General features: G+C 48.3%; 1 protein-coding gene across 1 annotated transcript in view; it reads right to left on the reverse strand.

The window, feature by feature from the left end:
• Positions 1–210: 210 nt before the first annotated feature.
• GPT2 (glutamic--pyruvic transaminase 2) overlaps positions 211–26,449 on the reverse strand; it is a 34,521-nt gene continuing 8,282 nt past the window's right edge. Inside the window, exons 3-12 of the mRNA XM_077751279.1 lie at positions 26,063–26,152; positions 23,845–23,953; positions 19,092–19,225; positions 16,766–17,009; positions 12,874–12,953; positions 10,479–10,615; positions 7,122–7,296; positions 5,463–5,618; positions 4,272–4,384; positions 211–2,754 (exon numbers count right to left, since the gene is read on the reverse strand). Of these exons, the coding sequence (XP_077607405.1) occupies positions 2,664–2,754; positions 4,272–4,384; positions 5,463–5,618; positions 7,122–7,296; positions 10,479–10,615; positions 12,874–12,953; positions 16,766–17,009; positions 19,092–19,225; positions 23,845–23,953; positions 26,063–26,152 (1,329 nt within the window). The 3' untranslated portion in view covers positions 211–2,663. The remainder of the gene's footprint in view (positions 2,755–4,271; positions 4,385–5,462; positions 5,619–7,121; positions 7,297–10,478; positions 10,616–12,873; positions 12,954–16,765; positions 17,010–19,091; positions 19,226–23,844; positions 23,954–26,062; positions 26,153–26,449) is intronic.

Consider the following 26,449-nt stretch of genomic DNA (forward strand, 5'->3'; position numbering starts at 1 on the left):
TTTTCCGACCTCAAACAACAAAAAGTGGCTCAGAGTCCTGGGGGTTGACACCTAAAAGGAAACGGAAACTGAGGAGTTGTGAGAGAAGTTTGTAGTATTTGAGGAAAATATTCATTCTAGTGCTAGGACCGTTACATTATAAAGAGTGAAGATGTACAATTAGTGAAATCCGCTTGCCTTTTAAACTACAAGAAAAGTTAAACACCGTCACCAATTTGGACATGTATTTTATTGTTTAGAAATTTCCAGCAGAGCTATCATTAAGTACCTTTTTCAGAAGATGCCTATGAGAATCTAAATTGGGAAACAGGGACAGGAAGGCCTGTCAGCTCTTCCTGCAAAATCACACAACACTGGGACGGCAACACGCCGGGCCTCGGGGTATGAGGTGATTGACTGCCCAAGGTACAGTCCAGTGTCCCCCGTGTGAGGATCTAGATGAAGAACATAAAACTTTGCAGGTGTAGATTTAAAGTGCGACCCCAAATGACAAATTACTTTCTTTGGCGGTACCCAAACAAGATACCAGAATAAAGTCTGTAAAAAATCAAATCTATCATGATCAGCATTCCTACCCTGAATGAAGTTAACCTCCTAAACAAGGTGACCTTATTATGTTTTTATTTATTTTAAAAGCAAACCAAGTGCCTACGGTGTCTTTTAAAAAATCATGTAAACGTTCCAAAGTTTTTAGGTGTTATTTATAATCTGAAGAGATTTATAAAAAACTACTAGGCTTGTTAAGACTACAAATACTAACCCCCTCATCCCCCGATGAAAAAAGCAATTGTTACAAAAATATAAAAAATAGACTAGCTTCTACTATGTAACCTCTCCACCAGAAACCTCATGACTCCGGGACACATTCTGGTTGATGTGCCATCCAACAAGCACAAGTGCAATTTTCTCAATTTTTAAGGAAGGAAAAGTTCCAAAGCATTCCCTTTGTTACTGGATACTGTGGCTACTTTCTTCACAGGAACTGTAATGTTAGCAAGTAGGGGCAGTCTGTAGTGTTCTATCGAATTCCCCCTGCACAGGCCCAAGCATGGAAATTACAGCATAGGAGGCTGCCCTCAAAGCTCACTTCTCTTCATATTTGTCTCTCCGGCCCCTTTGATTCCAATTTGGGACTTGCTGGGCCCCCAGGCTCCAGAGAGGGCCTTGGCTTCCCTCACTGCCCACTGGGGAAGGCCAATGGTAGGAGGGGTCTCTTAGTGAAGGGACTCTCAGATAAGCTTACGTCTCCCATAGCACCCACTTTGTTCAAACTGTGGGTCAGGCCCCAACCCAGGCTTGCTAACACCAGGGAAGTGGCAGGCGTGGTGAAGGATACTCCCCGGCTGGAGACCTGACTGATGCCACAGCACAGTCTGCAGAGTCTGGGAGGGGAGCCAGCAGCAAATCTGAAGGCAAAACACTTGGCATTCAGTTAAAATACTTTTATAAACTTCAAATCCGATTACATGCATTCGCCCATGGCAGCCAAGCTACCAGCCACTTTGACCAGTTAGGAGCTAGGAAATGGACTGAATTCAGTTTGAAACAATTCAACAAACACTACAAGAGGGGACTGATTTGGGGGGCAGGGGACTTGACTGGTCAAGTCCTTGAGGATGCCCCTCCCTCATTTGGACATCTTCAGTGTTTCCTTTTCCCTGCTGTTACCAACAGGGGCCGATGTGTGGGGGCTCAATCAAGCCCTTGGTAGAAAATGGCTATTGGCTAACAGCAGGATGAATCCACACATCAGTGGGTAGAATGCCTCAAAGTGATTGGGACAGGCTGAACCCTATGTCCCTGAAGTCCAGGGAGACCTCCCAAATAGGGGTCCCAGCCTAAGCATGCTTAAGAGAATGTTTCACCTCCAAAGCCCTCATTACTTGTTGCTCAATGTGCAGAGTCCTCACTACCTGGTGTGTGTGTTCCCAAGTGAAGACCTGATTCAACTTGGAACCTGGATGGCTCATACCTACTCTTCCCCTGCAGAACCCTTTGACCTCGGCTGTCCCCCAGTACCTGTCACAACCTAGCCTGGCATCTAATCCAATTCACATGCTATTGCCTTCACCATTCTTGTCTGAGAGGCAGACTGCCTACAGGCCAGAATGGTGGGCCCTCTCTGAGCCTCTAGTAGACTTCCCGGCTCTCCTATTTGAAGAACTAGATTTTCACACCACTAATGGTTTTATTTCACAGATCACGGTGGTGAGTTTAGGATTTCCATTCCTCACCATGGTTGTCATACATTTCCCGACACCTTCTTGTTTCTTCAGATCTGAAACATCTCGCCCAACATACCCTGGTTGTTTTAAACCCCAAACGACCTCTCCAACAGCAACAACAACAGATTCAGAGAATACCGGCCACATGTGCTGAACAAGTCCCCTCTACTTTGGTTGCTTCCAAAAAACAAACAAACAAACAAACAAACAAACAGGGCTTCTGAGATATCCCCAATTCACATTTGCTCAGAAGAGAAGTGCTCCCAACATCAAGGCACAAAGAAAGAAGTCTCTTGGGGCAAAATGACAACGAAAGCGACCAGTGGCCTTTGTGAGGCCTGAGGCAGAGTCGCTGGGGATGGCAAGTTCAGTCTGGTGTAGGTGGGCCATCAGGAGGAAAGCCCGAGGACTGGGTCTCCCTTTGGGCCCAAGCAGTCCTCATGCGTACTTCTCTAGGAACTTTATGTGAAAGTCCTTCACCTTCTGTAGAACCGTTTTCAGCTTCTCCACCGGAGGGAGGATGGTCATTCTGTTAGGAAAGAGGACAGCATCAGCCTGGACACAAGTTGCTCTGGAAAAGGGGAGAGGAGTGAACCCAGCAGCTCCCTCCTTCAGCTGCAGATGTGGAGATGAGGGGGTGTGGGCAAGCAGTGCGGGAGGGGGAAGGCTCGTCTTGTCCACTGCGATGCGATAGCACCAGCCCCTGGACAGAACCCAGAACTTGTTGACTTATTGAACCACCTCCCACCCCAACTCATACATTTACTTTTTACTCAAGTAACACGTATGACCAAAAGCAGTAAGATGGCGGCTGCATTTAAGCTCACTAACACATCCACCCATTGTCACAGAAGGCCTGTACAACATTCTGACCTGTGTATACAACTTTCTCTAGAGCATGACTTGGTGTTTCCTGCAGATACAGTGCAAGATGTTCCTCCTGCTAGGTGGGCCTTTTTAAAATTTCTCTTATAGGAGTGCCTGGGTGGCTCAATGGGTTAAGCATCTGACTTTTGATTTCGGCTCATATTTGTGAATTCGAGCCCCACATCGGGCTCTATGCTGACAGTGCAGAGCCTGCTTGGGATTCTCTGTGCCCCTCTCTTTCTGTCCCTTCCCTGCTTGTTCTCTCTCTCCAAAATAAATAAAAATAAACTTAAAAAAATAAAATCTCTCTTACAGTGAGAACCTCCAGTCACAACTCTTACTCCAAAGGAACTCCCAAGTTGCCATAGTAACTAACTCCTTCCTCTAATACTATTGGTTTGCTTCCCTACCCTAAAGGCAGCCCTGTCAATTTAACAGTTTTTTGAATGAGCCATGAACTGCCAAGGTGAACCTCACTAGGGTGGAAAGGCCAACCAGACACGTTTGTCCAACTGGGGCACACTGCCCACAACCTGAGTCAGGACTTGGCTCCAGGTGCTAACTAAGCTCATGACATTTCTTTTTTTAGCATCTGCTGCAGGAGACATCTGAGAGCACCGAGCACGGAGAAGATGCTGTTCTGAATAGAACTGGCCTCATTCGGGAAACCCAGGCTGAGCTGCTCTAGCCTGCTCTGCTCCTGGGGTTGCCATCCACACAGGGGCAGAGTTGGCACACCCTGTGAAATGCGTCACAGTAAGTGAAACTAATTCCATTGTTTTGGATGCGGTGTCCCTCCAGACTTTTGAATGAGCTACTGAGCACCTGGGTGCTGCGTGCTGCTATCATGGAGTTGGAAAAGGACAATGGAAATAAAGAAGAAAACATCCCACTGGGAACATTTCAGATAGTATGCAATAGATGAAGGCAATGGAGGAGGAGACAGAGTGGTCAAGGAGATGACCTTGGAGTCTACCCAGAGTTCTCCTTAATCCCTGGACCCAGGTCTTGGCTTGGCTCTGCAGGACTGAATGGGAGGGGGTGGGGCAGGTGGTTTGCAGGGAGTTTGGGGCTGCACACACCTCAGTTTCTGGAGCCAGCCTGTGTTCTATGATAAGAAGCCCAAATTTCCCAAGACAAACCTGGGCCCAGCCCTCTGGCACAGAGAGGCAGAGATACCTGAAGTGGTAGGTGCCTTCCCTCTGCCCGAAGCCGCTGCCGGGTACGACACAGATGCCAGTCTCCTCGAGGAGCTTCATGCAGTAGAACATGTCAGGGGCCATTTTATGGGCCTGTGGGAGCAGGGCAGGACTGATGGTTCATTACAAAGTTACAGCTTTGGACTGCACAAACCTACCACTGAACACTCAAAGCCAAATACAACTGAAACGTCAGGTTCTTTCCCGTCCCAGGTCCCTGCAAGGACCAGGGCAGGACACTGCTGGAAGCTGGGGCCTGAGGGCTACTTCACAACGCCCATGGGTTGCAGTACTTCTACTCTCTGCCCGGGACGGACAGTCTCTCCTCTGTGCCCTACAGCCAGCCACAAAGCTCCACAAGCTTTGATGGTGGCCCCCTATATGCCAAACCACATAACCCTCTGACAACACATCCCTGAGGTCTGTGCCCAGGGAGGCTTTAGAGAACAGTTACTTGGGGGCTCTGCTCACAGTGCCTCTCACACCTTGGTTTTTACAACCTGGGGTACCTGTTAAATGGCTTCCTGGGCTCCAGCACCAGGGATTCTGACTCAGCAGGTCTGAGTGAGTGAAGGAGGGCCCAGATTCTGAACATTTAACAAGGTATTGAGGAGGCTTGAGGGGACACCAGGACAACACTTTCAGATATACTGCTCTGGCTTCTGATCCTCAAAGTAGCCAGATGTCTATGACACGGCCTGAAAACTTGTTGCAAACACAGAATCTCGGCCCCTCCACAGATTTCTTGAACTGGCACTGGGTTTTAACAAGGTCCCCAGGTGATTTTGTGTTGACATTCAAGGACTGAGAAATGCTGCTCCAGGGCATTCGCTATGCACGGGAGATGGGTGTCACTGCCTCCCCAGCATGTGTTCAGTTTTGAATGCATCACATCACGCTTGGGCACCTGCCTTCAGAACACTGGAGGTAACAGAGCCCAGATCAGCACCACTCGCCTGAGGCTGACCTCATTTCTGCCCCTTCATCACAGCATGCTGCAGGACTGAGCCTCCGGGGGCTTATCACCTTTATGCTGTAAGCACCATCTGGATGAGGGGGCAGCAAAATTCCAAGCTTCCAGAGGCAACACTTTTGCTCTCCAAGGCAAGAATCAGCCACCAACCCAGCAATTCCAATTGAACCCAGTAAGCCCCAGCCCAGCACTCCAGACCTGAGCTGCTTCCACGGCTTTGCTGGGGATGAAGATCCGAGGAAAGGCATACATAGCTCCCTGCAAGGGGTTGCAGTGAATTCCTGGGACTTGGTTAAACAGGTCTTCTGTCAGCTTGGCCTTTTTAGCCAGATTACCCAGGACAGACTCTTTCTCCTGATGAGACACAGAAAACATAAGAGTCAGCACCTCTGGGCTTCATGGAAGGCTCCAGCTACTGGAAACCATCTCTTCAATGTGGAGGTAATGGGGTGGCCTAGTAAAAAGTGAGCCTGTGTGTGCATGAACACAGCAAACCAGGGAGGTGGGTGACATGCATTCCTCTGCAGGGACTTCTTCCCTGGGTGCTCAGCCCACAAGGCTACCAAGGGCCTGGGGCACACAAGTGCAGGGAGTTCTGGGAAAAAAGGTAAGTCCTAGGTAACTGGTGTCATGGCTTCCATTCTCTTACCAAGAGGTCATTCCTGAAAATGAGAAAACCCCATCCCTGCCCAGCAGTCTGAGTGGACCTGGCCCTGGATGGAGTGCCCTAAGACATGCTTCAAGGAGGTGTCCCAACCACTTCATTTTTGGGGGCCACTTTCAATCCATGTGGTGTGCACAGGGCATGTGACTCAGGCAAAGCAAATCTGTGGCTGGCTCAGAGGTGCACATGTGTCAGTCCAGGACTTCTGCAAGTACAGGGGATGGAAGCTATGGCCTGAAGATAAAGGAAACGTGGTATACACACACAGTGGAATATTACTCAGCCTTCCAAAGGAAGCCAAGTCTAACACATGCTACAACACAGATGTACCTTCAGGACATTATGCTGAGTTAAATAAACCAGTCACAAAAGACATACACTGTATGGTTCCATTTAGATGAAGTACCTAGAGTCGTCATGTTCATGGAGACAGAAAGTAGAACAGAGGTTAGTCACCAGGGGATGGGGGGATGGAGAAATGGGAAGTTAGTGTTTAATGGCTATAGAGTTTAGTTTGCGATGAGGAAAAGGTTCTGGAGATCGATGGTGGTGATGGGTATGCAACAATGTAAGTGCACTTTATGTACCAAACTGGTGGGTGAAAAACAATGAAGACAATAAATTTTACGTTCTGTGTATTTTGCCACAATTTTTAAAAAATGTGAGCCTAGAACAGCTGGGAACTGACTTTTTGGTTACACGACCCATAAATTCCTTTTTTTGTTTTGTTTTGTTTAAACAAGTTAAAGTCAGGTTTTTGTCACTTACAATGGAAAGGGTCTCACCAGATCACTTTGAGCTGTGAGGACATATGGTTGGCCAAAGGCAGGCCTATGGCCTAGAACCAATGCCATGCCCATCCTTTTCTCCTTTTTAGTTTAGAAAAGAATCCCCCAGGGTGTTCTCAGCACACCAGGCCCTTCCCTCAGGGTGCCTGCCCATCCAAGGTGCTCACAGGGGAGGAAAAGGTAGGGGTCCTCCACCCACATGCATGCACAGTCCTCCACTTCAGAACACAGCCCAGCTACATCTTCACACTGAACCTCGTGGAATGGTTTAGATACCAAGAGGAACCTAGAGCACCTGGTGGAGTGTGGAGAGAGGCTGGCCATGGTGATCCTGAATATACCATGAATACTCATGGCCTTCGCTATGGCAGGAATGCAGATGGGCCACAGGATACAGTGACTCACCCTGTGGAACAGCTCAAAGGACTCCTCTCCAGGCACTGGGGGGTTCACAACGATGTCCATGGCAGCCTGCCCGGACACTGGCGGGCACAGTCGCACAGAGAGCAGCTTCACCAGTTGGCCTTTGATCTCAGGGTGCAGGTTGATCACCTCCATGTAGCCTCCTCGGTAGCCACACCTGCAGGTTGAAGATGGTGAGAGGACCCAACAGTCACAGAGAGGCCTCAACCAAATGCAGTCTGGTCGGCCAGAATGTTCTGTAATCATCCCCATGCCCAACACTGAGTGGTCAGGTATGGCTGAGTTCTTCCCAATGGAAGGTAAATGGAAGTGACATGAGCAAATTCTACATCACTTCCTTACAAGAAAAAAGTATGCTCTCTTCTTTTTCTTTCATTTTTTTCCATTTCCTGAGAAATGGAGGTACTGGAGCAGCAGCCTCAGTGCTAGAGATGGATGCCACATGTTAACATGGCAGAGCCACCCTACCAGCCCTAGTCCTTGAGCACAGCCTGTCCTGGACTTCCCCTACCTTTGGCCTATTATGTCAAAGATAGATCCACTCTCATCTTGTTTTAGCCACTATATTTTTGGGCCTCTTTGTTAAAGCAGCTTAGCCTGAGTCCTACCTAATATACTAGCCCCTGTTCTAAAGGGGCACATGATTCAAGCCTGCATAGGCTCCAGGGGTAGGTACCTGATTCACTGAGGCCAATGGGCACAGTCTGAGGACTTTTGCTGGAACTTTCTGCCTTCTAAAAACAAAGCTAACCTATAGGAGAGCAGAGCTGAGAAAAACAGCGAGACAAACCAAAATATCAGAAACAGAGTCCCACTGACATCTTTGACACTCCTAGACTTTTTACTGATATTAATTTTTTTTTTAAAGCTTCTTTGGTGAAGGTCAGTTCAAGTTGAGTTTCCATTACTTATCACCACAAGGATCCTGATATTGATATCTGATACAGAGTCAAATCACAGGAAAGTAAGATGAGATATGCAAGGAGTTAAAACAAAAACAATACCAAAAACTTTCAGACCTGTATCTGCCCCAGCAGTCACAGTTTCTGGAACTGTGCCTCCTTCTCTGGACTGTGATAGATAACGTTCAGACTAAGACCCCAAAAATGCAGACTCCCTGACATGGGCACCTAGTCTTACCTTCCTCTGTATACCCAACACCCTCAACCTCAGAGCACCTGACACAATGAGACACTCAATAAAATGCCACTGGAATTAGGCTGCAGAACTGAACTGGCAAAGGCAAGTTACCATCTCATTTCTTGACTGGACTTTCCAAGGCAAGAAGATAAATTCAGGTCTTGCAGAAAGGTTTCCCATAAGAAAGGCTGACAGAAAGAACTTTCTGCTTAATCCTCTGCTGATGAGCAGAAAATCAAATTGAGAAGAGCAGTCTAATTCTAGGTAATCAGGATCTGAGGATTACAGGTCATAACTCAGGATACCAACATCCAGAAGACTGTTAAAACAATAATCAATAACACAGATGCAGACATGGCTAGGCTTGTGATAAAAATGCTTGAGTTTGAAAAATGAGTTAATAGAGAATAGGCTTGTTTAGGAAAAGAGGTACATAGCACACGAAAGTCTAGCAGAGATAAAGCACGGCTATTCGCATAGATCAGAAAGACCAGCATAAATTAACCTCTGCCTACATCAAATAAAGCCAGCTGGCAATCATCCCAATGATGCAGCTCCCTCGCCCTGGCCAAAATATTCCTCCAAGCTTTATGGTTCCACTGGCCTCCAGCTTAACAAGGGAGATCCTTCCCCATCCTGATAGCTGGCACATAAAAGAACCCCCACAATGTTGGAGGATGAATGCCCTTAGCTATAACCTCACAGCCTTTCCTTCTCATTCTCTTCTGCAGGTTCCTCCTCTTCTCCTCCATTTTCTGAGCAATGAGGGCCTGAACCAGTCCCTGGTCTATCTATGCTCACTCTTTGTGAGACGTCCAGGCTCAGAGATCTAACAATTCATTCATTGCACCTCCCAAACTTAAATCAGCTGCCTATCAGTCCTGAGCTGGGGACTCACACATCCATCTCCATCTGGATATGCAATGGATATTTGCAAATTCAACAAGTCAAAAAACCAATTCCGAAAATTTCCCCCAAACCTACTTCACCCACAGACTTTCTCATTTATTGATGGCTACTTCATCCTTCCTGTTGTTTGAATAAAAAGCGTGGGAATCATCCTTGATTCCTCTCTCACATAATCATCTTTTCCATCAAGCAACTCCTGTCCACTCCAGTTTCGAATATATCCAGGATTCAGAGTCTTCTCCTCATCTTGATCCTGACCCACAGTACCTCACCTGACTGTAACAGCCTCTTGACTCGTCTCTGTTCCTGTCCCCACCAGACAGCAACCAGACAGTGTCCATTAAAACTTAAGTCAGGAGAGTTCATACCTCTGCTGTATGAACTTCCAATAGATCCTATCTCACCCTGAGTAAAAGTAAAAAATAACCTAAGTAGTCCAGATGATCTGGCCTCTTATGACTTTTTTGGTCTCAATGTCTGCCACTTTCCCCTCAAACACTCCTTTCCAGTTCCCCTGCTACTCCTTGAACATTCCAGGTATGCCTCAGGGCCTTTACACTTGAAATTCTCTCATCTTAGAAAGTTCCTCCCTCTGATACCTGCATAGCTCCCTCCTTCCTCCTCAGTGACCCCACTTCTACCTACATTCCCATTTCTTCTCTATTTTTGTCCACCTAACACATGATTTTATTCATTTGTCCCCTGCCTCTCTCTCTTCACTAGAACATAAGCTGTTAGGGCAAGGATTACTGAGGTTTGCTCACTGCTGTAACCTCAGAGCTGAGATCAGTATTGGACTTACAGCAGGTCATCAAACAGTATTAGCTGAATGAGCAAATACAGGATTGAAGCAGACTCTCTGGCCCCAGTACTAGGGCGAGGTGCACATACAGCTTGGCCCACTCACCGGCCTGACAGCATCTGTCCACTCAACCTGCCTTCCCTGGCCCCTCAGATTTCCATCAATGTTGGACTGAATTGGGTTGGCAGAAAACACTAGTGTTGGAAGCTGCTTTAGGTCCTGCTTTCATTTGCACTGTTTATTGCAGGCAGGTTTCTTTCAAGGATGACCTTATTTTATACGTGCCTCTGCACAAGGCTGTCCTGCTGTCCTCATACCACAGAGCTTCCCCTTGGGGAGATGTGGCCTGTCTCCTGCTTTTTAGGTCAGCAGAGGCCATAGATAAGGGCAGCCATCTCTGTCTAGAAGGTTGACTGTGATGCAAAGGAGAGGGGAGCTGGTACAGGGCAAGCCCAGAGGCAGTGAGAGGGAGGTGAGGGCCAACATACTCGCCCATGTAGCCCTTGGAGGTAGAGTGGAAGGAGGCAAGCTCCACGTTGCTGGAGTACTCGGGCCCCATCTCATAAAGCACCTTCTTAAAGGAGTGGAATCTGCAGTCCGGAGAGTACACATTGTCCTGGTACACCTGGGGGAGAGGACAGGATGGGGACAGTCACCCACATTCCCAGAGAGGCCTGAGCCCATGCAGGGAGGGCACAGGTACTCAGGGCCAACCTGCAGTCAGGCTGTGTGCTGTGAAGCCCATTCCAGGAATAAGGCAGACATGCCCGAAGGAACCTTCTAGAACAACCATGGAGAAAGGCTTTGGGTTGTATGCCCACTTGATTTCTCCCATTCACCCACATTCACCTCTACCCAACTTCCAGATCTCCTTTCTACCTCATCTGACCAGTGATAATGTCAGGACTCCTACCTGCCCAAGCAAGTTTCCTCCCTGAATGTTTACTTCTTTCCATAAGATTAATAATGAGCAGTTCAGGGACACCTGTGTGGCTCAGTTGGTTAAGTGTCTGACTTAGGCTCAGGGCATGATCACACTGTTCATGAGTTTGAGCCACACATCAGGCTCTGTGCTGACAGCTTGGAGCCTAGGAGCCTGCTTCAGATTTTGTGTCTCCCTCTCTCTGTCGCCCCTCCTCTCTCTCTCTCTCTCTCTCAAAAATAAACATTAAATTTTTTTTTTAAATAATGAAAGTAGTTCATGGAGCTATCACCTGACTTCCCTACCTGAAGAGCTAAATGAGTTGCTCTCCTGGCCTTTTACAACACCTACCCCATTTGGAACTATTCTGTATTTCTATTCACTTCACTGTCAGCTTTCCCACTAGACTGTAGACATGAGCAGTGCCCACACATGCTTTGTTTTTCCCTGTCCACATAGTCTACACTCAGCAGGCAAGCACCCTCCTCTGCCCTTGAAGATGAACTTCCCACACCCATTTCAGAGATCAGGGAAACTGACATCTCCAGGTCACTGTGGGGCAGTGGGAGGGTCAGCCCAGCTCCATCTTCAATGGGCCAGGCACACTCCTCCTTCTCTTCCTCCTTCATGCCCTCTTCTTCCTGGACTTCAAGGGGAGGAGTTTTGTGAACCTGGTCACTCTGCTGTCCCTTCTCTCCTTCAGAAATGAAGATTTTTAACACCTGACACAAATATAATCTTGTATGTTAACTATACTGGAATTAAAAAAAAAAAAGAAAAAGAAAAAGGAAATGAAGATTTTTAGGCCCATCTACTAATCATGGAAACAATTTGGTACATAAGTTATGTGTATATGTAGGGGGGTGTTAATGAGCAAAGAAATGAAACCAGTGTGCTAGAAGCTACTACTAACCAGAAATCATGCAGAAATTAAGAAGTGAAAAGAGAATTTGACAGGCCTTGAGTTTCCTCCCTTGCAAAGCAGGAAAAGAATGGGCAGCCTTGGCTCCAGAACTGGGGTTCAAGGAGTGACAATCATGAAGTTAATTAAGATTTCCCCACCTCCCCTCACAGGCTGCATTGAGGACTAAATGAGATGGTAGATATGGAAGCAGAGGAGGCACAAGAATACAGCATTATGTCCACCCAGCACCCACTCTCCCTTCCTGAGAAAGAGTTCTCTGATTTCCCCTCAGGGAACACTGCTCCCGGGCTCAGGGAAGAGAGCTTGCTCCCTGCACAGGGCCTGGCTAATTTGCATATTGCAACCACTTGCCACAGTGATTGGCTCAGCAGTGGGTGTGTGATTCAAGCTGCATCAATGAGGCTCAACTCCAAGACTTCTGCTAGAATCACCAGGAAGAAATTCTCTTCCTAGGCTGGGAAGATAGGCTGTGAAGGCCTAAGTGGAAGGAGAGAGAATCTGAGGGATATGGTTGGAGTCCCTGGACTTTGCCCCACACCTGTTACTCCACTGCCTTTTTTCTTCTTAAGTTTATTTATTTATTCTGAGAGAGAGAGCGCTAGTGAGCATGAGTGTGAGGGGGGCTGGGGGCCAGGGAGCAGGAAGTGGTGGCAGAGAGAGACGGAGAGAGAATCCCAAGCAGGCTCCACTATCAGCGTAGAGCCTATGCAGGGCTCGATCTCACAAACCCTGAGATCACGACCTGAGCAAAATTAAGAGTCAGATGCTTAACCTCCTGAGCCACCCAGATGCCCTTCTTTTTAAGTTTAAAGTGGTTTAGGTTAACTTTCTGAAATTTATAGTCAAGAATCCAAACCAATAGAGGGATGATTTAGGCCACAGCTTCATAGGTTGTTAACATCCTCCTTGGTTGGAAACACTCCTCCAACACCTACAGAGTTCCCTGTGGTACAGAACAGTCAAGTCTGGCTCCCTCCCCCTAGAAGAGAAACCTCAGCCTCACTTCTCATGGAGAAGAGAGCTGAGCAACTCTTACCTCATCAGCCAGAAGAAAGAGCTTCTCTTCCCAGGCAAAGTGAATCACATCTTCTATGCACTTTCTGCTTTGGACCTGTCCTAAAAAATCCCCGACAAAACCAGAATGTAGCTTGAAATGCTGTTTAAACTGTCCCTAGGTAAGAATCCCACCCAGAATCACTCAGGTATCCTATGTTCCTGCATAACCCTTAGGGACCACCCTAGTTGCTGTGCCTAATAAATAGGGTGTAAGTCAACATCTAGGGACTCCTGAGTGTCGGCCCCATCTGTCTGACTCACTTACACCAGGTATGTGGGGGGAGAAGTGTTTCACACTCAATTTCTTTGTTATTCTTATGAGAGATGTGTGTGGGCAGGTCGTGGGATATGTTTGTGCTGGAGGACAGTGTCTTAAAGAACAGGAAAATAAAAGTCAAGGGGTTAAATCAATCAGCTCTGAGCCCCCCTTACCAACCAGACCAACAGCAACCAACAGAGAGAATCACACTGGCTGATGGACAGTTACCACAGCTTCCCAGGGAGGCACACACAAGCCCCATGAAGCAGGGATAAGGTCTGTATGGCTCATAGGGTATCCTCAAAACCCATACTCAGCAGGTGCTCAGTAAATATTTGCAGAGTAAGCACTAAATGAACAAGCCTGTGCATCAGCTCTGGTGTCTCCTGTTCGTGGCCACATGGGAACTATGTATGCATCACTGATGATGATGGGGAACACTCTACAGTCTTCCCTTTCAAGGTCTCCCCTTGAGCACTTGACTCAACACAAACAGTGGAAACCACCACCACCCATTTAACAGAAATGAGCACAAATAGCAAAATATTACTCTACCAGTTCACCAGAAATGCCATGGGCTTAGGTGGGGAAGAAACAAATGCAGCAAGATGGAAACAGAAACTTTCCCCAGAGTTTCCTGAGACCTGCTATAGGTGTGGCACTGGGGGTTATCAGTGGTGCTCATATACCTTCCAGAAAAGCACCACCACAGACAGGCTCACTGACTGCTTAAAAAGGCTATTTTTTTTACTATGTATATATGCATCTCTATGGATATTACATATAGCTCTGTACATACATGTGTACATATATGCATAGGTACTATTTACATACATAGAGTATGTTGCCTTTTTGTTAAAAATAAAAACACCTATATTCTTCTATGTGTGAGAATATCAAAGACATATCTGGAAAAAAATAGATCTATTTTATAAGAGTACAGTATGATTCAGCTAGGATCTTGGCCTTGAACTATCTAAGCAATGAACTAATTCCTTTACTAAAGGTCAATTCCCTTATGAAAGATCCAACTTTTTTCTTCCCAAGCAACCACCAAACCAGGCTTCCTATGAAGCTCAGGGTTCTGGGATTCTAGAAGGGAGGCAGCCCAGGATTCTACAAGGAACCAGCCACTGTTACCACTGACTGACAGGTGCTGGTTCTCCAGGGGGCTGAACCTGCCTGCAAACCCTACTGCGCTTGCCATTCCATGCCTCTGATCCCACAAACTATGCTGTTAGAATGCAAGCAAAGATTTGAGCAGCAAGAATATCAAAACCATGTGCACATAATGCCAAGGGGAGTGCAAAGAGGAAGTAAGCAATGACCAGGGCCTCAGAAAGACTGTAGCTCAGTAGAGGGAATGGATACACTATATGTAAATAATCCCACTGATGTGTGCAACGCAACCCTGAGGATGAGGACAGAGCTTATTTCTCTCCAGTGTCTGGGAGTCACTCAGAACATGCCACTGAGCCAGTAGATGGACAAACACATACAGTGGTATAGAAAGACAGTCATAAATGGCATTAGAAGGCCAAGGCAAGCTGTGCCCAGCAGGGGGAAACATAAGACTACCTCATAGAAGGGATGACTTTGACACAGAAGGCTGGAGAGGGGTCTTCCAAGTGCCTCTCACTAGAGGCCAGGTCAAAGGAAATTTCCGGCAACCAGAGAGAAAATCTGTTGCTTGTCTGCCCAGTGTCTTTCCCTTCTTTGAGTGACAGAGCTCAGCTGTTCTGTGGGGAACTGCTTCGCTCTGCACTCCAGCAGGGCCAAGGGACACAGACCTGGTCACAGTCTTAGCGATATGACTGGTTCAGAGATGGGCTGAAGACCCAATCTGGGCCAAAGAGAATCTGGTCTGGAATTTTTGTTAAAACTATGGGTGAGGCTCTCTGCTGAGGTTGCTCAGCTGGTGAGTGGTTGGAGGTGCTGAAGGTCATTCCAAGGACAGATCCTTCCTGAGAAGGACTCCAACTGAGACCTGGGAAATGGACCGAGGTCCTATGACAATGATGCTGATTCAAATGTGCTCCTTCACCCCTGGACTTCACAGTTCTAGGACCCAATCTCTTTGGTCTTGAGCTGGGTTTTTATCTTAGAACCCAGAGTCCTGGCTTAATATCCCACTCCATTTTCAGCCTAAGTGGTCAGTGTATGGTCCAGATACATGGATGATACATGGCCTTCACTGGAGGTTTCTATTAAGAGCTCACCGATTTTCACACATTTCAGGCCCCAGAGATCAACACCAGCCTCTGCCCACTCATAGTTACTCTAAAAATTACTCATATTAATGTACATTCCCATGATTCCTTTATCTAAAATAGTAACGTCTCTGATGCAATTATTTCTTCCCAGAGAATCTGGTGAAAAGAGATGCATAAACACCTGGCCTTAGACGTTACCAACCTTGTTATATAAACGAGGTATACAGAGTATTTCCCAAGATGTAGGACCTGTTACTCTAAATTGGGACCAGTAGCAACAGCATCACCTTGGGAGCTCATTAGAAATACAAACTCTCATGCCCCAACTTAGCCTAACTACATCAGAATCTCTTGGAGTGGGGTCCAGCAGTTTGTTTTTTAACAAGCTGAAGTCTGAGAACCACTGTCCTAAGGTGGTGGTTCTCATCATCAGCCGCAGGGAATACTGATGCCTGGGCCTGATCCCCAGAGATTCTGGGATGCAGCCATGACTCTGGCATTTTTAAAACTCCCTTTGTGATTCTAATGTGCAACCGGGATTGAGAACCCAGCTGTAGTCATTCTCCTATTGCATTAGGGTTAGAATCTGCATTCCTACCCCCAGGGAGCTGATGTAAATAATGAGCGTTACAGCCCAGCGCACCCATTTTCTGCACTCAGGAATTCAAGTGGTGCTTTCAGCTTATTGAAGCATCATTTAATGTTCCAAAGAAGCAGATTCCACAATCAACTCCAACGCATTTTGGCCCGGACCCAATTTATCTCAACAAAGGAGGAAAGAGGAGCCCTTGTTCTCAGCATCCAAACAGCACTGGGGGTAAATGAAGCCAGCAGCCCAGAAAGATCTAAACAGGCAGGGCTGGATTTTAAAGAAAAATATGCAAAATTAGGAGTGCTTTTCAACTTCTGGAAACAGGTGTTTTTTTGTTTGTTTTTTGTTTTTTTTTTTTCAGTTTATTTGCTTTTGTTTTTAATAAGGCATTTCCTTTTCAGGTCTCAAAGTACACAGTAATGCTGTGTCAAAGAAAAACAAAAGCCCACACCAGCAATCTGAAAACTGGTTCAGAAAAACAACTAGGAATAAAGTAAAGGTAAAAGGAGGCCTATGATTAACGGCGGCGGGTTGTAAGTAACCTCAAGGAGATTCTTTGCAAATGTAAGAATGGAAAAAAGAAAAAAAGCTAGTCTTAATAATGCAACTCTGTCCAAAACAAATGCCTGCATTTGCTCATCTCCTAAGGTGGCCTGCAGCAGATTTTATGGCTTTATGTTAGCAAATCTGGAACTGGATTGGGAAAATGGGAGCAAAGAGAACAGCACATTATTTACTCTTTAGTGTCCAGAAGTACATGGGCTGCCCTGCCCCCACCCCCTAAGAAAGTGCAAAGTGAAGCACAAACCTGTAGGGTTCCCGGGGTTGATGATGCACAGCACCTTGGGGTCACAGTGGTCTTTGGCCTCCTGCACGGCCCGCCGGAGCTCATTCACATTTAGGGCCCAGCAGTTCTCTTCATCCAGGTAATAGTTCACCTGGATAGCATCGAGCTCAGAGATGACTGCTGAGTAGAGGGGGTACTGTGGGATGGGGATCATGACGCCAGTGCGTGACTTGCCACCCCCAGAGACCAGGATCTTCAGAATTGTCTGCAATAGAGAAGTCATGTCTTCCAGGAACACCACCACTCTGCACCCTTTGGGGGCTACCAGGCAGACACTATGGGAGACCCCACCCCCAGCCTTTCGCCAGCCACCCTGCTGTCCACCTGCGGTGCAGCCCACATGAGCCTCTTGGCTTCCCTGAGCCTCACTTTCCCCATCTGCAAAATGAGGTCTGCTATGAGGAATAAACAAAATGAAATGCTTTAACATTCTTAGCACAGTAGTTAAAAGACTCAATGCTTCTACTTTTTAAAGAGGCCTTCTAAAGCAGTGGTCCACAAACTGGCCCTGTCTCAGAATTACTCTGACCTCAGCCCTTAAGTTCATTCCGTCTGTCCTGGCAAAGAGGAGCGGCAGGGATCTGTCTCATTAGTAATTACTGTTGCCCAAGGTTGGACAGGCCCCTGAACAAGGGATTGTCGAACTGGAAGAAAATACCCATCTACTACCAGCAGGTGGTGCTTCAACCTGGTTGTTTCCACAGCTGCATGGGCTCAAGGTTTGCAGGACTCCTGAGAAACCAGGCCACATGAGTCCTATGGGCTACTGGTGGACGTGACAGTAGTTCATAACAAACCCTCTTCTGGCAGAGGCCCCACCTTACACACAGGCTCAGTTCCTTGTTTCAAGAGTGTCAACAACTTGATTCTTTTCCCTAAATCTTGAAGATCCCTCTCTCCCTGCTCCAGGACATCTGTGTAGGTGGGCTTCTCTGGGAATCACAAGGGGCTGACAGCAGAACACAATGGAATGTGCCACGGTTAGAAACCTGAGCCCCAGTACTCGAATCCCAGATGGCACAAGAGGCTGACTTAAAGCCTGCAGACCACTTAACATTACTGGTCCTGTTTCCTCACAGGCTCCAGTAAGAGTCTAATGCATCTGAAAGGTTTAGGGAAAGGATTAAAGCACTCAACAAACATTAGAAACAAGAGCCTTGGAGGTCAAAAGACAAAGATAACCATTAAAGGAAAGATCAGCACACACTCCCTACGGAGGGAAAATAAGTGAATTGAAGGCACCCAGCACTGATTAGGCACAGGAAGGAGCATGCTACATGGGAATGGAACACAGGTCCCTTAGACCTAGGACTTCAGACCCCTTCTGCTAAGCACACTTTGATACCAGCCCCTCCTCATTCCATCCACAGCTGAACCCCAGTCCAAGTCACTTCTTCCCCCTCCTCCTAAACACTCCCTCACACTGATCACGCCCCTTCCCTGCCAAAGTTAAAACATAAACCTAATTATCTGTCTTACATCACTCCCCCACCTTCAGATCCTTCAATGGACACTGTTATTAGGACAATGACCTAAATCCTCAGAATGGCCACAGAAGCCCTTTAGGACTCCAGCTCCAGTTGCCTCCCTAGCCCATTTCTGGAAATTCTTGCCCTTGCTACATGTGCTCATTCACTCCAACTCTCCATTTCCAAACACAAAGTCTCCTTCCAGCTCATGGCCTCTGCACATGTTGACCTTCTGTTCCAAACACACTCTGACCCCAGCCTCCCCTGTTCACACCTACATATCCCCCAGATCTCTGCTCCTCCATTCTTGGAGAAACCTTTCTGCCCCCCCACAGCCATTCCTGCCGCCTGCTGCCCCTCCTGTAGCATTTTGTCCTCTTCACCCAGAAGAGAAACTGAAAGCGTGTGATGAGACATTTATTTAAGTGATATGAAGGCTAATCTGATCCAATACAAGTGTGTAAGCAGAGGCCAAACATGTTTGGTTCCCACGGTGTCCCCAGCACCTGGTACAGTGCCTGGCAGAGAAGGAACACCAGTATGTACTTAGTGAGAGAAGGGCCAATGCACCCTGTAGTGCCCATGGCTCCTCTCCAGTGGGACCTGCAGGTGTGCACTCTGGAGAGACACCAAGGCTGTGGGGGTATCCAGCTTCAAGGCAACTGAACAGGGGAAGGACAGCAGCACGGGGGAGACAGCAGGAACCAGAGGGTAGCCAACCGCTCCTCCCAGGCCCACGTCCCTGCTGGCAGGCTCACATGCTTGGCCCTAGTATTCAAGGCTACTCTTCACATGGGTGAACACTAGGTACCACATACAGAAATGCCGTCACTGGCTCCAGTGGTTAGGTAAATGTTGTCTGGGTCTGCAGGCACACCGCCGTCTCTCCTGGTGATGTAGGCAGCCACGTCTTCACGGATGCAATTGACGCCCTGGCTAGCACTGTAAGAACCTGTAAGACAGTAAATAAGACAGTGACTAGAGAGGCAGGATGACTGGTACTATGGAGTCTCTGCGCAGCTCTGCTACATCTCTGACATCCACGTAATTAGCTAGGGTGGGGTTGGAGAGGTCTTGGACAGGACCCAACTCCCACTACTCTAGGCTGTAGAATTGTAACCAGCTGTTTAATCTCTTATCCAGGCTTCATCCACCCACCCTCTCATTCATCAATCCACTCATCTGCTATCTATCCATTCATCCATACATCCATCCACCTGTCATCCCTCCATCTACACATTTGTTCATCTACCCCCCCACTCATTCATCCACTCAGTATTCACTGAGAACCCATTATATGTCAAGCATTATTCTAGGCCCTGGCTTCCCATCAGTCAAATGTGCCCATACCTGTTTTATCCACTCTTGTGGGATTTATACACGTTCTACAACAGTATAAATCATTTCAGCTGGGCTTGCTATGTCTTTATCACTGCTGCCTACACACAGTTCCACAGAACCTGGAAGAATGGGTCGACCCAAAATGGCACCAGCTGCCAGCCCCAAGACACCAGAGCCCTGCTCAGTACTAACCACAGATCCCCAGGGCTGCTGGGCATGACTCCCCTACCCCTACACCATGTCAACAATTACCTTAGGCTATCATTTGGATTAAAATCCAGACTACCACTTACGTTTAGTTCAAAAACAGGCAAAGCTAATTGACGGTGCTGGAAGGTAGAACAGTGATGACCACTCTGGGGTGGTGGTATGACTGCCAAGGGGGCACAAAGCAGCCTTCTGCAGCCCTGGAAACGCTCAATGTCTTGATCTGGGTGGGGTTACACAGGTGTACACGTGCAAAAACTATGTGAGCTGCACATTAATATTTGTGCATTTCACTACAGGTTTGCTATACCTCAAATAAAGAGGTGGGGTTATTTTGTTGGGTTTTTGTTTTGTTTTGTTTTTAGGTCAAGCCACTGTTTTTAGAGAGAATTTGAAAACAGGCACATGCACAAGATCTGGTAGGCATCTCAAAGTGGTGAGCTGAACTCTCTGGGGAAGTGGACAGGAGGCTGGGGGTCAGAGGTGGGAGGCAGATTTTTCATCCTCTATCTTTTTACACCATTTATATTTTATACCACACTTAAAAAGAACCAGCCTATTCCTTCCAAGTCTACTGCAAAACCACCAACAGGAGGCGGGATGCGGCTTCTTTGGGCCTCAGTGGCTATCATTCCAAGCCCTGCACCCTGGAGGCACATGGTTTGAGGCTGCACTGAAGAGGGCCAGGCAAGCTCTGCCTCAGCCTCTCCTGGAAACTGGCTCACACTTCCCCTCTGACCAGCTATAAAATGGAGGGGGAGGAAGAGGGAGGCTAAGCCAATTCTCAAAGGTTCATAGGCAAACATTAACATGTATTAAATCTGGGTGGTAGGTGTGAGGTCTTTTGTTACATTACTTCCAGTATTCTATTGCAGTTGAAATTTTTGGTAAATTAAAACAGTGAGAAGTATAAATGCTGGTGTTAGAGAATCCTTCCTCTACTGAGTGACTTACTTATTTCTGAGCTCCCATGCTCAGAAACCTTCTAGGATTCCCTATTTCCCTAAGCCTTCTCTCAATGCCCTCTTCTCCACTCCATGGGGCAAAGCCTCCCTTTCCTTCCTGCCTCCAGCTCAACCACTTCCTTGAATTGCCAGGCCTTCTGCCATCGGCAAACTACCTGTTCCAGGAGCCCATGACCTTCTACCCTTTTCCTTTAGCTTTTCTGTTATGATCTGAACCACACTGGTCCTTCAGAACTCAATCTAGTCTCTCTCCAGAGGGCCTGTCATACCCCACCCCCAGACTCTCTCCTGACATGCAATTTCTCCAGTTATTTTATTGTATACACATGAAGCCCTGCCTCTCCATCTTGACTGTAAGTTCCCTGAGGACAAGGGCCTGATTCTTCTGTGCATCTCTGCTACAGCACCTCTCCTCCTGCTTGGCCCACCCCACCACACCCCTGCTTAGAGCCCACTGCACTCAAGCTGATAGCAACCTGCCTCCCATGGTCTCCAGACGGTCACCATCACCCCTACCAAACTTCCCAGCCCCATCACATACTGCCCCATCCAGAACTCTTCACTTAATCACCCAGTTCTTAGACCTCAGGACCTTTGCACACACCATTTCTTCTGTCTGGTATGCACTTGCAGATTCTCTATTTCTCAACCTCCACATGAATTTGAAAGGTATTTGCTCCTTAAACCTTCCCTGGATGAGAATCCCTTGTTAAAGCCCCATAGCTCTCTCCTTTTTCTCTAAGAACTCATGAAAACTAGAACATTTTTTGTCCTGAATTCTTTTTAATGTTTGTTTCTCCCAAATCTGACAGTGAGTTTTGTGAGCATGGAAACTCCATTTACCTGGTTCACCAGTGTCCCTCAATACCTAGAGCAGTGCTCAGGAAGGGCTAGATAAGGGCTCGATTCCACCTTAATCCTACCTAAGATCCAAGATACAACTTGAGAGCAGAATTACTTGTCAAACAGATAATAAAGGAAACTCTAGTAAAAAGTAATTTTAAAGGGCACAATAAAAACATATCCAGGTGAGCTCTAAGACCTTGTGTGTGTGTTTAATAATCCCCACTTGGATCAGAGTAGCCCTAAGTACACTGACATTTTCCATTTCCTTTACTCTTATGGGCAGGCAGGTGCTCAGGCTGCCCAAGGCTTAATGGACAGAGCACTACCCTCTGGATGACATTGCCCTGCCCCCTATAATGGACAGTAACTGGTAGCAACCCCCAGGGACAGGGCTTCTCCACACCTGACAGGAGGCTTTAGCATGTATGTCAACCTTCACAAGCCCAGGAGATGAGTACAAAGTACTTCCTAGTTCAAGGATGAGAAGAGGGACTCAGAGAGCACCTACCTCACCTATCTTCATAAAGTCCTCAGAAAGAACTCAGTGCAGGTCCCCCAAACCCCGACTTTCCTCTTGGTATAATACCCCAAGAGGAAACTCACAGCAACATGGCTTCTCAAACTCCTTCCTATAGCGTGCTTGACAGAGTTGCAAAAACTTGATGAGGCTTCCTACATGGAACAAAGAACTCCTCCCTCTTCCCCAGACATTCCCCTCAGACAAGCAGAAGGCAAACACTTCCTCCTCCTCTGTCTCCTTGCAGCTTCCAGGAGTCTTAGGCCCATGGCCAAGGGGTCTTTGAAAAGCACCTTTGTCCTCTGGGCTGGGCAGAGGGTGCAGGAGGAGAGGAGCCTGGAGGCCGGGCCTCTGGGCTTGTTGGGTGGCTCTCTACCAGCTTGTGGTTTAAGCCTTGCCACACAAGTGCTGGCCCACATCCTACCCAGGCTGACGGGCAGGAAAGCAAGGGGCAGCTGGCCCCTTCCTGAGAAAGACACCATTAAAGACAGTGAACAGGGCGCCTAGGTGGCTCAGCCAGTTAAGCGTCCAACCTCGGCTCAGGTCATAATCTCATGGTTCAGGAGTTTGAGCCCTGCATTAGGTCTCTGTGCTGACAGCTCAAAGCTTAGATTCTGTGTCTCCCTCTCTCTGCACAGCCCCCCTCCAAATAAATAAACATTAAAAAAAAAATGACATTGACCAGACTTGGATAGAGGGCTGGTGGGGTAACCACGGCAAGGAAAGTAAGCATAGGGCTCTCAATAAGGGGAAAGAGCAGAAAAAGGGAGGGGAGAGGCAGGGAGATGGCAGAGAGGCCAAAGGTAGCTGATCCTCTGCTGAACAAGCCACAAGAATCCCTCTCCCACATTCTAGTACATTTAGGCATGTGTCCTAAAAAAGCACTAAGAACAACTGTTTTTCTTCAGGTGAGGAAAGCTGGATCCCCTGTGTAGGCTCTGGGCAAAGGAATGGGGCAAAAACAAACTGAACAAAGAACATGAGATGAGAACAAAGAGCCAGAGGGCCAGAGACCAGAAATCCATCTCAGCAGCAAAGGGAGAGAGAATATCATTTCCACATGTACAGGGACCAACTTCTGGGGCCTCCTCCATGGAGCCCTCTGGTGCCTGGTGTGCCCCCTCCATAAGGAGGCAGATGGCCAGACATGGGCTTCCGGCAGAGAGGACCAGAGGCTGGGGTGGTGGGAGCATAGCCAGAAGGAAGGAAGCCACCAAACAGAGGTCACAGGCATCTCACAGCACTTCCCTTCCCCCATAACTGACCACCACTTCCTGGATGCTGGGTGGGGGTCATAGACAGGCAAGAAGGCTGGACAAAGCCGCACACTGAACTTTACCCAGCCGCCTGTCACTGAGGCCAGTCACTGGGTTAAACCCTCTCCTCTGACAGAGGGCTCAGCTATCCAAGCTGGCTCCCAGGTGTAACACCAAAACCCAGGCAAATGTAACCTCTTGTACCTGATGTGCCCCGACCTACTAAAGAGGAACTGACCTCACTGCTTACCTAACAGGAGGTTAGCAGAGCACAGACAAGAAGAGGAACACTATTTTTCCTTTACTCTGCATGTCATCATCCCATGCACATTCACACACTCACATGAATATCTCTCCATTCGGGGCCACGGCCCAAGCCCAGGCTCAGAACACACTTTCATTTCACACCCTCTGGGACCTAGCCAGTCAGGGGCCTCACCCAGGCTGTTTCCGCCACAAGCCTGCAGGATCCTTCGTGCTCGTTTCTTAGCATCTTCTGGGAAGCTGGGGCTGTCCAACAGGTTTGGGTAGGTACAGAGTGCCATCACCTGGGTGAAAAGAAGTGCAGCTGGGCTCCTAGCACCCCCCACTCCAGAGCCCCAGGAGAGGTAAAGATGACAACTCAGGGACATGCAGCAGACATGCCCCACAAGGCCTCCAGCCAGCAGGGGGTTGGGGGTGGGTGGGGAGGAGCACACTGGGCTCTCAGGAGCAGGAGAGATGCTGAAAAGTGGGGTATGTCATGACCTGGGCTTGGGGCCCAAAGAGGGTCTTCCAGAAGAGGAGCCAGGGGACAGTCCCTGGCACCAACTCTTCCAAAAAGGACAGGAGTTCACACACCAGGGGGCTCCTGAGCAGGGGCCAGGACTGAGCAAGCAGGTGAGCCCCAACTGACAGGAACATAGGCCCCTTCCTAAATCACAAACTGACTGTACCTGATCCCCTTGCCCCGGGCCCCCTTCCCCTTTCTCACCATCATCCCCTTTCCTGGCCAGAATTGAAAGCCGATTAGCTTTCTCATCTCTATAACAGAGAAAATCACTCTAACCTCGCAAATTAAGAGGATTAAGCAAGGAAATGTTTGCAAAAGTGCTGGTAAACCCCAACTCACCGGGCAAGTCTAAGCTGGCAGTTTAGGAACTGTGCCAGGACCACTAAGGGGAGGGTGGGGCTCACAGCTCTGACCCCAGCTGGGTGACTTCAGGCAGGTGCTGGCTTTTTGGAGGCTCACTCTTCTTCATTTGTGCAATGGGCAGTGACCCAGCCAGCCCTCCTCCCAGGGGCACTTGTGAAGGGGAGAGGAGATGGGTGAAGGTTGCAGGAGGCCAGCGTCAGGTGGGAGAGGCTAGGCTTGCCATTGCCAGTGGCAGAGCAGGATTTGGGAACATGTCAGCCAGACGGAAAAGGCTGAGGCAATAGGAGCCTCTTCATGCCCAGAGTCCTAGGCATGTGTGGGGAACATGTTTTGCCTCTCCCCGCCAAAGCTGCATGATTCCAGGACAACCAGGGCCCCCCAGCCTCCTCCTGCCTCCACTTCTCTGGCAGAGCTGCTCTATTTGGTCTGATTCATTTCCTCATCCTGGGCCCAGTTTGGGGTCTCATATTCACAGGCAGCTGGCATGCTCCTGAGGTTAGCAGCAGTGGCCACAGGTGGGGAGGCCAATGGATGTCCTTCAGGTCAGTGCCAGCCTTGGTTCTTTTCCTCATACCCTGTGTGTGCTCCCTGAGCTAAGGTCCCCAAGCACCCCCACACCCCTCCGCCAATAGCAGGGCAGGGTCGCCCTCCCTGTATTGACCCCTGCAGCAGGAGACACAGCACTCAGCTTCCCTGCCTGTGCCTGCAAACCTTAACCACACAAGGACCATATTTTGCTCCAAAAAGGGCCCCAATTCTTTTCTAGGAAACAGCTTTCACCACAGCTGGTCTCCAGCCTCTGTTCAGGAGGCCCCATGGCATTCTCCCACCCTGTTTTTCCCCCTCCAGCCCACCAATCCCACAATTTCAGCCCATGCAGCATCCTTGTGGTTGGTGCTCAAACTGAAACATTAAAACTTGCCTCCTGGAGACCTCAGGAACAAGCTGGGTCACATCAGCAAGGCAGCCAGGAGAGCAGCAAGTGACAGTGACCACCAGCCCCACACTCTCCTGCTGAGCCAGGGACAAACACTTTACACTCATCATCGCAATGAGGCCCCCAGCTGGGCTCCAAGGCAGTGCTCTGGTGATCTTCACTTGCTCAAAGCCACACAGCTGGTAAGTGGCAGAGTCAACACTCAAACTCGGGGTATCTCACTTGGGAAGCTATATCTGGACTTCCACATACCACTCCAGGCTGCTTCTCTGATGCCCTCATCAACCAAGCTCTAAACTCAGTATCCTAGACCATGGACTGTGGAAGGGCATGCCTGGGAGCCTGGTACACTAGAGTTAACCCCAAAATGAGTCTAGGAATTATAGACAACTTTGGAAGGGAAGGAGGTTGAAGGAGAGACCCAGGGGACATCAGGCACTGGAGGGGACTGCTACTTCAATGGCACCTCCCTGTGAGATTCTGGTGCCTGCTGTGTCCTGAGGGGGCTGGAGAGAAATGGGCTGGTTCTACCAGCCTCTAGTTCCTTGCTCTCCCAGTAGCTTCTGCTCCTGAAGCCCAGCTTACCTGTCGGAGGAAGGTTATAGGCTGCTGGCCCATGGCCTGGGCATCCCCAATGTTGGCACGGATGACCTCAGTGAATGGTTTCTTGATACCCTGAGCAGAGAGAAGGCAACAGGTGGTTACTTGGAGACTTTCAGGTCCTGGATTCCAGAGGCCAAGCAATGCCCCCACAGGATATTAATAAACACTCCTATTTTGAGCCTTAGCAAGTGCCAGGCATACTGCCAAGCCCTTGACATGTCTAGCCCCATTTAACCTTAGCCACCACCCCCATGAAGAAGGACTGGTATTAATCTCATGTTACAAATGAGGAAAATGAGGCTTCAAAAGGTTAAGAAACTTGCCTGAGGTCACTCCAAGATCACTCTTCTTAACCACTATGCTCACTGC

The sequence above is a fragment of the Crocuta crocuta genome, unplaced genomic scaffold, assembly GCF_008692635.1.
Source record: "Crocuta crocuta isolate KB4526 unplaced genomic scaffold, BGI_CrCroc_1.0 scaffold124, whole genome shotgun sequence".
Classification (NCBI taxonomy): Eukaryota; Metazoa; Chordata; class Mammalia; order Carnivora; family Hyaenidae; genus Crocuta; species Crocuta crocuta.